This window comes from Prinia subflava, chromosome 1 (assembly GCF_021018805.1).
Source record: "Prinia subflava isolate CZ2003 ecotype Zambia chromosome 1, Cam_Psub_1.2, whole genome shotgun sequence".
Taxonomy (NCBI): Eukaryota; Metazoa; Chordata; class Aves; order Passeriformes; family Cisticolidae; genus Prinia; species Prinia subflava.
Genome location: NC_086247.1, coordinates 11949817 through 11962338, shown reverse-complemented (window position 1 = coordinate 11962338; position 12522 = coordinate 11949817). Strand labels below are relative to the sequence as shown.

Below are 12522 nucleotides of genomic sequence, written 5' to 3'. Positions count from 1 at the left end.
TGTTTAAGATCAGGTTGGACGGGGCTTTGAGCAACCTGGTTGAGTGAAAAGTTCCCTGCCAACTCCCCAAGCAGAAAGGTTGGAACTGGATGACCTTGGAAGTTCCTTTCCAACCCAAAGCATTCGATGATTCTGTGATGAAAATTGTGTTAACGTTACTAATTACAGCGCTAACACATTCCCTCACCTCACAGCCAGCAGCATTCAAACACTCAGTAGCAAGACACATAATGGTGTTTGTAGCCAGCAATCATTTCAGGAGCATCAGAACCAGCAGCAGAGGGTCCTTCCCAAAGCACCTGTACCACAAGCCAGTGTTAAAATAACAAAATCAAACCTCAGTAACTGTTAGTGGGTTCCCACTTGCAATTTGCAATACTAAAATTTGCTGTTTAACTCCAAATGGAGTACTGATGTATGTACTAATACTAACAATAATATAATAAAAGCCAAATCATGAAGAAATATATTACAGGCAGATGTAAAATTATGCAAAATGTAGAAGCAACAATGAAGCATTCAATGCAAAAGGGAAATGCAAAGCCCCTCTTGAGACATGATCAGAAACAAAAAACTAGAGTTAGAAGAGGCACAAAAAAGGGAGAAGCAGGCCAAAAAAGGAGGAACCAAAGTAGCTGAGATGAGAGATAGCCAGGCAAAAATAGGACAAAGGGACATTTTATAGCCCCAGTGCAATTAATGCTGGTTATCTGGAACAGTAACATATTCAGAAAAGCATTAGTCTTTTCTTCTCGGTAGTTAAAACCAACATTTTTGTTTTATTATGTTTTAGAACATAATATGTTCTTAAGAGCTACCACTTAGTCTTTAACTCCTGGAGCCAGTGGGGAGTTAACCTTTGTGTTCCCAGCTTAAGAGACAATGTCAAGTCAAACTATCTGCACAGACAACAAAAAATTTCCAGATCACCTTGGCTAGCTGCTGTGTATTTTGGACATCTCAGTCGCAAAATGACAAAGTTTGGCAAGTATTTAATTTGCTGCTAAAACAGTTCCAATGCTATTTGTGAAGCCAAATAATTTGGTGGGTTTCCATTAAATGTCTGGTGCCACAAAAGCTGTGTTCTGATGTCCTAACAGCTGAGACAAAACAAATTACAGCCTTTTTATGTGGCTACTCATGACCTTCAGTTTAAGACGAAAGTGGGAGATGTCCGTGTTCCAATTTTTGCTGACATATTTAGCATTAAGCTTTCCACATTTGCTGTCTTTGCTGTTAAGATCCTCCTATTGATGCCAACAATGTAATTAATTTACAACACGTTGTGGACAGTCTCTTCTGAAGGATTACGACACTTCTTAGTCTTAAAAGCACCCCCAGCCCTTCAAGCAGGCTTCATTGCTACCTGACTGCAGCGCTGCACAAACACACACAGAAGTTTCCACCTAGCAAAGCACACACATGACTAAACCAAATCTTCTCTGGTGCATTATGAGTGCACTAATGCTCACCCAAGGATACTTGCCAAGTCATCGTCTTTTGCAACAGCTGACCAGGATGTGGTTTAATCGCATTAACTCACCAAATTATCAGAAGTAATTTGGCATGGCTGAAGGCAGTATTCCATTTTTCTGGAGAGGTTTCAGTCAACTTAGCAGAGGGCTAAGCCACACCAAGGGTTCAATCTCTTTGTCAGTCACACAGAGGAAGGGATCCTCAGCAAGTCTGCAGATGACACCAAGATGAGTGGTGCAGCTGAAACACCTGGAGGACAGGATGCCATCCAGGGGGACCTGGAAAAGCTCAAGCATCTCATGAGCTTTAACAAGCCCAAGTGCAAAATGCTGCACCTGGGTCGGGGTAACCCCTGCTATCAATCCAGGCTGGGGATGAAGAGACAGAGCAGCCCTGCTGAGACTCGGGGGTGCTGCTGGATGAGAGGCTGGACGTGACCCAGCCACGGGTACCTGCAGCCCACAAAGCCAAACCCTGGGCTGCATCCAAAGCCTGGTGGGCAGCAGGGAGGGAGGGGACCCTGCCCCTCTGCTGTGCAGTGAGACCCCTCCTGCAGCACTGCACCCTGCTCTGGGGTTCCCAGCACAGGAACGACATGGCCCTGTTGGAGTGAGTCCAGAGGAAGCCACAAAGATGTTCAGAGGGATGGAGCACCTCTCCTATGAGGAAAGGCTGAGAGAAGTGGTGCTCTGCAGCCTAGAGAAGGCTCTGGGGAGCTCTCATTGGGGCTTTCCAGTACATAAAGGAGGGTACAAGAGAGCTGGAGAGGGACTTTTACAAGCACCTGTAGTCACAGAGCAAGGGGGAACGGATTCAAACTTAAAGAAGGCAGATTTAGATTAGATGTTAGGAAGAAATTCTTTGCTGTGAGAATGGTGAGAGACTAGAACAGGATGCCCAGAGAGGTCTAGTGGAACGTGTTTCTGCCTGTGGCAGTGGGGTTGGAACTAGATGATCTTTAATGTCCCTTCCAATCCAAACCAGTCTATGATTTGTGATAGGTTCCCTAATCAGTATCTTAAAGCTGTAAAATTCATCTAAAATTCAATTCACACATGGTGAATCATTGTGAATCATTTGTGAATTATTTAGGGTTTTGGCACTCTTTAGTACTCCAGAAAGAAAACACAGGAACACATGAAGAAAAGGGACAGCAAAGTGTCTAAGAGACTTCTAAACTACATCCATTATAGAACACTTTTACAGAAAGCTGCAGAATAATTAAGTCTCCCAGTTTAGAAGATGAGGGAAGAGCACACCATGTATGTCTGAAATGTAAACTATTTCAAGTGAAAGAAACTACAGGAGGATCTTTGCCCTCTTCTAGATGCTCAGAGCTCACAGTGCTTGAGAAAGGAAAGCAAAGCATTGTCACTACCAAGTAAAAGCACAACAGAAGGAGCTGGATGGGGCAGAAACAATACTGCCAGTTTTCACAGCCAAGATCTTCCTTGCAGGTTTTCCAAAGGATACGATCTGACTAAACATTCTTCAGTACATATAAACAACCTTGTCAGTTTTTCTCCTTCTCATGTAAGCACACTGAACACAAGACTATAGCTTTTCCATGCCTGCAACAAACACCTGGCTTAAAAAAGAGAAAATCTCCTAGTTTTAAGTTAGGTATTTATTACTTAGATTTCCTTCCTAAAAGATATGGAATTAATGTCATTGACAATTTCTCAGCAGAAATATATTTGAGATTTCTAGCTATCCATCTCTGAACAGGAAATCACTGTAATGTTAATCAAGAAATATTTAAGGAATTACTTAAGAAAATGGCTAATTCCATGGCTCTAAATGCAACAACATCAAATTTGATACCAAGAAAGTTTCAAATTGGACATCAGAAAGGAAGCTTCCATCCCACCAGCATTGCAGGCCTCAAAAAACTCCCACAGGCACTTCAAGCACAAATTGGTGAGGATTATGTTGGAAGGCCTACCTCTGAAAGCTGAAAGCTTGATTTTACACTGTGTTCCTTGTAATTTTTAATACAAACAAATCAGTGAACGAAGAAAAGGATGCAAAGTTAAGAGGTTAAATACAGAGATTTGTATCTATTCTTAAAAGAAATACAATAAAAAATCTTTAAAAATGTAATATAAACTTTATTGCATGTAACATGCCATAATCACTTGGAGATACAAGAATAAATACAACAAAACATCTATGTTACTGAAGGTGGGAGATACATATCTCAATAAAATTGTCTGTCAAAGTGACACAAATCATCTTGGAGATTATCAAACCATTTGATTTCAAATTCCCTGACTGAAGCAGTTACCAGTGATGACAATGCTGAAGGGCCTATGCATTTTACCTCACCCTGAAACTCCTCTTTTAGTTTTTCTGGTATAAGATCCTGCCCCATTGCCTGCAAAAAGAGTAAGAAAGAAGAGAATCAAGAAAATAGCTTGGCAAAAAAACCCATCAGACATGGCATTAGTAACAGATCTTTATAGGCACAGCCCTTTTCACATGAACCACACGCCATCCTGGAAAAATTTCCAAGCCATGATGAAGTTGCCTGCTTGGCATTCTACATTCAGGGAGAGCTGAGAACAAAGCTGAGCACTGCACAACCCCTCCAGCTTCTGGCTGCACTGGCACAGGGGAGTTTCACTCGGGATACCAGCAGAAATGCCAACACCAGCTCTGCATTCAGTGATCACCTTGCATCAGCATCAACACTGAGCTCCTCCTGGGCATGTCCGAGCAAGGGAAGCAAGGAGAGAAGTCTCTTTTCCCACCCTTTCCCAACCCTGTGTGCTGCTGCCTGCTCATGGATGCCACCCCTCCGACTGCCTGCAGCCCAGCAGGGGCTTGGCTGTCACCAACTTAAAGCTGTAGTGCTGACAGCAAAGTTAGAATCTCACTGGCTTCATTTTGATCCTTATGATAAAAGTCAGAAACTCTTTAAATAGCACTAAAGATGTCCCATCTCTATGAAGAGATTAAATGCAATATTGCTCTCCTCTGTTATTTTTTTTAAACTAGAACCCAGTACATTAAACAAAACAAAGAATGCAAAAGAAAGTCTCTGGCTTTTTCTGGAAATATTTAATACTTTTTATGCAAGTGTTTAATACTGCTGTGGCCATCAAAGTAATCTTCACTTCCATTTCAAACTAGTGATTCACTTTGGGGCATCTAAAACTCCTGAGATAAAATGTACATCCCAGGAAATGCACGGTGCTGATGCATCTGCAAATACAAGTCCAGTGAGAAACTGAACAACGCTGCACATTCCTGAAAGGAGAAGCTCAGCAGAGCAGAGATCCACCTGTGTGACGCAGCCAGGGCTCCACAGGCACCCGCAGTTCCAGATAACACCCTGCCCCAGCTCATTCATTTCCCGTACTTCCTGGCACAGTTAATTAGCTCAGGGGAGTGGCATGCTTTGAGGACAGCCAGTCCCCACAGAGAACTGAGACCCTGCACACAATGAAACATCCTCTTACTTTGGTCATCAACAGCAAGGAGTTTTCATCAAAACCAAGCAGAGCCACTTTGTCATCAATTTCTTTTTGACCTTTTCTGTTATTCTCTAGCACAAAGGACAACTGTTGTGACTGGGTAAGCTGAAGTAAAAGCCTGGAATGAGAAAGGCAGTTAAAAATTGGCACAGCTGGAAAAAGAGTCAGTCAGCAGACCTAAAAACAACCAAAATGTTTAATACATTGATTAACACAATGAATACTTTAAAACAGCTCTTCTTCCTGACTTTTGCCTACTGCAAAGAAGTCAATACATGTGTATCAATCTACCATGGATACTGTGTATATGTACTATAGAACTACTGAGAAGCACTTCTGAAAAGCAATATGCCACTAGCTCTGGTTGCTCTGTGCAAACATTTTTGTTTCCATATTCATGACACCACTCAAAAGTGAGGCTCAGACCTGGAGTCATCAGGTGTCCCATGTCCTTACTGTGCCTAACAAAACAGCAGCACATTTTTGCCTATGGAACCTGAAAGGCTACAAATGTGAGGCTTTGGACAAATATCAAACATCCTCCCCACACAGGCCAGCCCTGGATTATTTTCTAAAAGTGTTCACCAGTTTTATGTTCCAGGCAGTGCCCCAGAAGTCACAACCATGAACTGGTGAAGGTTGCACACTGAACAGTGGCAGTTCCCAGAGTCCTCCTCACACAAGGACTGTGAAACAGGGAAGACATATCCAGGTATCTGTATACATCTGTCTCAAATCCACTGTCAGATTAACAGTATTACGCTTATTCTACACTCCTAGGAACACAGAAAGATACTGCACAATCTCCTGTGAACTCAGTGAAAAAGATCAAGGACAATAGATATAATGTTAAATCTTGGGAGATTCCAGCTGGATCAGTCACTGGAATAATCTCCTCAAGAAAGTTGTGGATTTCCCAGTGTTGGACATTTTTAAGATTTGGCTAGACTGGGTGCTGGGCCATCTTGCCTAGATCATGCTTTTGCCAAGAAAGGATGACCCTTGAGGTCCCTTGCAACCTGGAACTCTATCATTCTACAATATTTAACCAAGGGACCATTAGAATTTAGCAGTGTTGTTACTGAAAATATGTTTAATTCAAGTTTTATGCAAAAAGAAAAATGACAAACATTTTTATCCCATTTACTGAAGTTAAGTGAAGCTGGTGTTATAATAATGGTGTGCATTTTTAAGGAAAAGACTCAAGATCTGAGATGAAAACTTTCATTTGAACACTATAAACATCAAAATGTACAAATCTGAATTTCTCAGTTAAAACTTCACTGAATCTACAGATGGTTTTTTTGGTTCCAAGTAAAAATGGAAAGTATTTTTAATTTACAAAGTACTTTTGTTTCAAAATTTGCACCAACATAGTATAAAAAAAATGAAATTTCAATGAAAATTAAACAAAAAAATACTCCCATTTTTTTCAAAATTATGAGAGTCAATTATTCATGATGCATTGACAGAGAACTTTATTTCCTACAAAAAAGCAATACTAACATCCCTTTTCCAGGTGCAACTTATCCTGCACATATTTTTATACAACATCTACATCCCCTGTAAAATCCAACAGACCTGAAAATATTAGACAACCTGCATAAGCCTTGGGCAGGGGAGAAGCTTATCCCAGACAAATGTATCTGCAAATATAAACCCCAGTAACACTCTGTGAAACTGCAGCCAAGCAAGGAAATGCCATCAGTTAGAGCTGTCTCAGTTCTGAACCATATACAAGGAACACAAATTATTAATATAAATGTACCTTCAATATTCAATATCACTACTAAATCAATGAACTTTTTCCGAGTAGCAATTAAAGGCTTCAACTCTTAGTCTGAGTACAGGTAAAAGCTACTATATGGGCTTTTTTCATTCCTTAAATCTTGCCCCAGCAGGGCAGTTATAAAGTGTTCTCTGTACCATTTCTGGACATTCATAAGATGCCTTTAAAAACATTCAATGTCTGATACCTCACTGAGAGGCAAAAGGGGGAAAAACCATCCAAGATTATTTTAACAAAACCAGTTCCTAATTATCTCTTTGAAAGATTATGTTTTGGGGATTTTTTGCTGTATGCAAGAGTTTTAGGAAGAGGGAAAAGAAAAGGAAAGAACATTTTAATGCAGCCCTGTCAATCAGTTGTCACAGAGTTCATTTCCCAGCCTCATCCATTATGCAGATTGGGGTATTATTATAAAATACATTTTCACTCAAGCATGAGGCTTCAAGCAAATAAGACAGGTGGCAGAGACTCGCAGAAGGAAGACTGGCTATGCCTTCCCTTTGGGGCACTTCTGCTACTGCATCTTTAATACCAGACCAGGGAACAGCAATGGTCTAGCAGGAGCATTTGTTGAAGAACAGACCCTTTTGTATATAATTACTTGAAAATATTCACATTGTAAGCTCATTAAAACCTCTTTACTTCTCAACTGTGCATGACACTGGTTTACTCTTTCCTCTCAGATTCTTCACAGCCACCACACTAAGATTTTGCTTTTTAGATCTGAAGCAACAGGAGGGTGCTTCTCAGTTAGTGTTGCTAACTCTGAAACAAACATTTAAATTGAAAATGCAAACTGAAAACAAACATTTAAAATGCACATCAAAAACAACAACTGAGAAAAATATGCTTTACATTTGTCTTGGCTGAGAGAACATTATTCTAAGAATACACAGTTACCTTGCTCTAATAAATGAGGCACATGCTTTTATCCCAACTTTCTTTAACATGTTCTGCTTCCAGGACTTGGAGTCTGCACACTTTTCTTTGTCTGTCCATTCCAGTTCTCCTGAAGTGCAGAGGTGTTCTGTCACCACTTGGCTGCTGGGACAAGTCACTGCATTCTCCCCCTTTGTTCCTGCTGCCAGGCTGAACCAAGGGCTGTCTTTCTGGCCATCTGATCTGCGAGGCTGCAAATTCTTCTCTCTGCCAGTCGATGTTTTGAAACTGCTATTGCTTACACAAACCTCTTCAGACTGATTTAGATTTGCTTCTGGAATGACCAATGGAGCCAAACTCTGGAAAAGGCTCATATAAGCTTCAGCAAGTAACTTCCAGAACCAGGGATTGAAAGGATGCAAGCAGATCAGTTGCTGCAGACACATCATCTTTTTTTCTACATTTTCCAGATCCTGGTAAATGGAAAACTGCAGGTTGAGAACTGTCGTTAAGTGATCTGTGTTAGTAGCGCTGTTTCTCTAGAAACAAAAGATAACAGATTAAACCAGGAGTAGAACAGAACCATCCTTCAGAGCCTAAGAAAATGTCTCCCTAAATAATGACATACCAATATCACAAGGTAATTTTTAAACTGTACAAAATGATTCTCTTAAATTAACATGATACAATGGGATACAGATCTTGCACAATCAAGCTGACAGCATTCCCTCTAGCTGCCGTGTCCCAGTCTGAGAGGCAGGAGGGTCCTAAATGCTGCCATTTGTTTATTTGCCTTAAGAGTGTTCTACAGCTGCCTTTCTTTGCAGCATAAATACCTTTTATATAAAATAAAAAGCATCAATAATATTCTAGCAGACTTCAGAGCCTCTGCACTTTCTCCTTTATGGGAAAAAGCTCAATTTGTGTCTAGATACTCTTCTTGGTGACAGTTTGGCAGCAAGTATATGGAAATAAAAGAGAGTTTTGAACTGTCACTTGTATAGTGGAAAGATTTAAGCACTCATTTATTCCCTTTCTTATAATTCCTATTACATTGCATTAATTCTGCCTGGCAGAGCATGATATTTAGTCCCTTCCAGGACTACCAGTTTCCCTGCACAGGGAGCTCATTGTGGTACAGGGTGTTCCAGTTTCTAAAGAGTGATTATATCGGCAGTGACAGTTACCCTCTGTTTACCAAATACTCTGAGCACTGAACATCCTGAAGGATTATACACATGAAAATTGTTTTTCCAGAAAATGGTCTGTATAAAAGAATGACTGGCAATGTTTTCATGTTCGAAGTCAAAAAGAAAGACTGCATTATTTACCATTTTTTCTGCAATATCCAGAGCCTCCTTGTGCCTTCCCAGGCGAGATAAACATCGAGCCTGGCCCTCCTGGACATCCCTTCTCATTGCAATGTTGCTGGCAGGTAAGAGCAGCAGGCACTCTGAGTATTCACACAGGGCTTTCTAGGAGTGTCACAGGAAGAAACGCCAAGAAAACAGGGAAATTTGCATTTAAAAGCAAGCCTGACAGCACATTTTCTTCACTACTACAGTCACAAAGGGAATTCAGAACCCGAAGTCCACATTTGCATTTCTCCAGACTCAGCTACCACCTGTGTGAGCAAGAGACGAGGCCCCAGTACTGCACAGCGGAGTCTGGAGGTGATGAGCAGCCTCAATCCTAACTCGTGTTTAGGCCCAAGCAGGATTCACCACACATCTGTCCACCTCTGTCCCACCACGCTGGATTCAGAAGGGATCATCTCCTGACCTGGGTAATATGTGACACAAGGCATCTTTCCCCGCAGCTCAGTGATCTGAGTGCTCATCCTAAATCTGTGGCACCTTGTTTCAAAACCCTGACATTCTCCGTGGGAAGGTTTGAACCTCAAATCATCAGTAAGTCAGAGAATACCACAAGGAAGGTGAATCTCTATTGTTCCTGTTGCTGGTTTTAATGTACTTGAAATAAATATTAATTGGGCTAAGGAAAAAGGCAAGAATGAGCAATACTTTTGCAGCTTAATGCTCAGGGCACTCACCAGGACTCCAATTAACATTTAAATACATTAAATTAAGTATTCAGTGAAGCTAAGTCTGGAATCTTGATTTCTCTCCCTTTGTGTAAATGCTCAGAGAGAAGACTAAAGAGCAGTGCTCATTCTCCCATCTCTCAAAATGAGTATTTAATTATTCCTTGCTAACTTAAATGGCTCTAACAGAAAAAGCTTCTAGGAGACACACCCGAAATGCTTCCTAGCAAAATGGCTGAAATATTTTTCTTTCCTGATGCTGAGCTCCCATTTGTTCTTAAGCAAAAGAGGGAGCTCCCCTCTGCCCAGTGCATGCAGCAGCCACTGGTGAAAATGGATCAGAGGGGTGAGGACAACCCTGTTTGCCTTGTTATGAGACAAAGGGATATGACCTGGCAAGGTCCAGGCATGATGAATCCCAAGCAGATTCTACAGTCATCTCTATCCTGAAAACGGGCACAGCTTAGATCACTGTTGTTCTTGACATTTCCTATCAAGTGGCCTATCCAGAAATAAAAAACTGACAGTGAGAGACGAGATTATTACCCCTATTTACATATTTCCATCTCCCTTTCTAAGGTCAGTGCTTCCAAGTTGGTTATTTTATGTGCAATCAAGCGATGGTTCTTGTTCCACCAGTGATCTAGGTTAGTAATAAAACTCAAAACATTTCTAACATGAATCACTGCAACACAAAAGAGTTAGGAAGCAATGGTCTGTTTTATTTAGCAGATGTGAGGTGATGGTTTTTTCTCCAATTGGGAAGCACAGCAAGGAGAAATCTGCTTTTCCTGGGGGTCAGCAGCTAGGTCTGACCACAGCCTGAGGCAGCTCTGCTATCTGCACCCTTTTATGAATCCCTTCAGGGCATCTCAGCTGAGACTAGAAAATATCTGTCAGGTACACACAGGGTTGCGGTGGTGCTGGAATAACATTAGGATCAGTGCCAGCTGAGGTACAAAAACCTCTACAAATCCAACAGGCAAGGCAAAAGGAGTAGAATCAGAAGTCAGCTGGAGAGCTTTGAAATCAGGGAGCCTGTTATGCAAACCAGGCTGGAAGAAGAAGCTACACCTGAAACAAGGCCTGGAGATGCTGATTTCAACAAGGAAACGAGGTAACGAAAGACTACGTGCTGCAACTGGGACTGCAAAAGGCAGGAGAGCATCGCTGATGAGGAATGCGGCTCAGGACGTACACAGTGAGCAGAGGCCTGGGACCACGGCGGGCAGAACAGACACGGGCAACACTCACGCAGGCAAAGGTACAACCGGAGCGAGCGGAGGCGGCAGAGCCCTGGCACAAGTCCTGCAGAGGCAGGAGCCTGACGGCCACTACAGCTTTCATCGGACAGCGGGGGGAGCTCTGAGAAAGGTGACCCGCAGCCACGTGGTGCCGGCGATGTGACAGCCTCTGTGCGACACGGCACCGTCCCCAGGCGCTGAGAAACCCACTTGCCAAACTCCGGCCAGACCTCCCGGGCCACAGACACCCGCTCTGCCGCGGCTGCGATGCGGTAATCCCTGCGGGGGATCAGTTCCGGGGCAGCGCCGCGTTCCTGCCCGCTTTGCTCCAGGCTAACTCCCGGCTGGATCGCGGCAGGACACCGATCTCCTCCGCGGCCCGGCCTTGCCTGGCCCTGCCTGGCGTTCAGCACGGACCAGGAGCGGGATTTACCGCGGCACGGCCGCCAGACCCGCGGGCCGCGGTCCATAATGTCCGTTCACCCTGGCGCAGCACATCGGGGGCTGCAGGACCGCCCCAGCCTGCGTGCCCGCATTTCCCCGGCCCCTGCGAGCGCCCTGGAAATACCTCGAAGTGCCGCTGCCGGAACGCCCAGTCCGCCCGGAACTTGCTGCTCGTGAGCCCGTCGGAGCCTTCCCCGCCGTCAGCCGCGCTGTGGAACCACTGTGGGCACACGGAGCACACGGAGAGCCGTGAAGGGCCGCGGAACCGCTGCGGGCACACAGCGCACACACAGAGCACACACAAAACACACAGAGCACACAGAAAGCACACAGAGCACACACAAAACACACACAAAACACATACAAAACACACAGAGCACACCGAGAGCCGTGAAGGGCCGCGGAACCGCTGCGGCCACACAGAGCACACAGAGAGCACGCAGAGCACACACAAAACACACAGAGCACACAGAGAGCACGCAGAGCACACATAGAACACACAGAGAACACACAGAGAACACACAGAGCACACCGAGAGCCGTCACGGGCCGCGGAACCGCTACGGCCACACAGAGCACACAGAGAGCACGCAGAGCACACACAGAACACACACAAAACACACACAAAACACATACAAAACACACAGAGCACACCGAGAGCCATCACGGGCCGCGGAACCGCTGCAGGCACACAGAGCACACAAAGAACGCACACGGGGCACGCAGAACATACCCACAGCATACACAGAGCACACACAACATACCCACCCAGAGCCGTCACGGGCCGCAGAATCGCTGCGGGCACACAGAGCACATAGAACACACACGGAGCACACAGAGCACACCCAGAGCCGTCCCCGCCGCCCTCCCTCCGCCCGGCTCCTCACGCGGGGCTCGCAGTGTCTGGCGCCGCTCGGAGCCGCGGCCCCGCCGCCCTCCCGGCGCTCCCGGCTCGGCGCGAACAGCGAATCCTCGAACTCGGGGCCCAGCGCCGGCTCCATCTGCGCCGCCGCTGCCGCCGGCCCCGCTCCGCGCCGGGGGAGGAGTTCGGTCAGCGCTCAGCCAAAGGGAAGTGCTTCCAGTACGGAGCTGAACTGGAGACCCGCGCCTTGATAAATTAACTGCGTAATTGTGGAGGTGCTCTGTTAGCATCTCGTCCTGGTAATTG

The 12522-nt window shown here is 44.5% G+C and overlaps 1 protein-coding gene across 6 annotated transcripts; it reads right to left on the bottom strand.

Moving 5' to 3' along the window:
• Window positions 1-3566: 3566 nt before the first annotated feature.
• C1H8orf76 (chromosome 1 C8orf76 homolog) lies at window positions 3567-12496 on the bottom strand. 6 transcript variants are annotated; one of them, XM_063417012.1, is made up of 7 exons: window positions 12242-12496; window positions 11480-11575; window positions 10800-11108; window positions 8955-9098; window positions 7645-8162; window positions 4941-5073; window positions 3567-3853 (listed from the first exon to the last, which is right to left on the bottom strand). In XM_063417012.1, the coding sequence occupies exons 1-7, from the start codon at window positions 12353-12355 to the stop codon at window positions 3677-3679; spliced, it is 1491 nt and encodes a 496-aa protein (XP_063273082.1). In that variant the 5' UTR covers window positions 12356-12496; the 3' UTR covers window positions 3567-3676. The 6 variants fall into 6 exon arrangements, with proteins under 6 accessions (XP_063273082.1, XP_063273418.1, XP_063273339.1 ...); XM_063417348.1 differs by lacking the exon at window positions 12242-12496 and adding an exon at window positions 12119-12236; XM_063417269.1 differs by lacking the exon at window positions 12242-12496 and adding an exon at window positions 12123-12230 and having other exon boundaries at window positions 10800-11190.
• Between the last annotated feature and the right edge of the window lie 26 nt (window positions 12497-12522).

What these genes read in the sequence shown, in the direction of transcription:
- C1H8orf76 (XM_063416930.1), bottom strand. Translation starts at nt 11,381, where the DNA reads ATGGACCGCGGCCCGCGGGTCTGGCGGCCGTGCCGCGGTAAATCCCGC. An exon ending in TGCAGTCCCAGTTGCAGCAC is followed by an intron (nt 9,099 to 10,799) that starts GTAGTCTTTCGT and finishes TGACACTCCTAG; the next exon opens with AAAGCCCTGTGTGAATACTC. An exon ending in TGGATATTGCAGAAAAAATG is followed by an intron (nt 8,163 to 8,954) that starts GTAAATAATGCA and finishes TTTTGTTTCTAG; the next exon opens with AGAAACAGCGCTACTAACAC.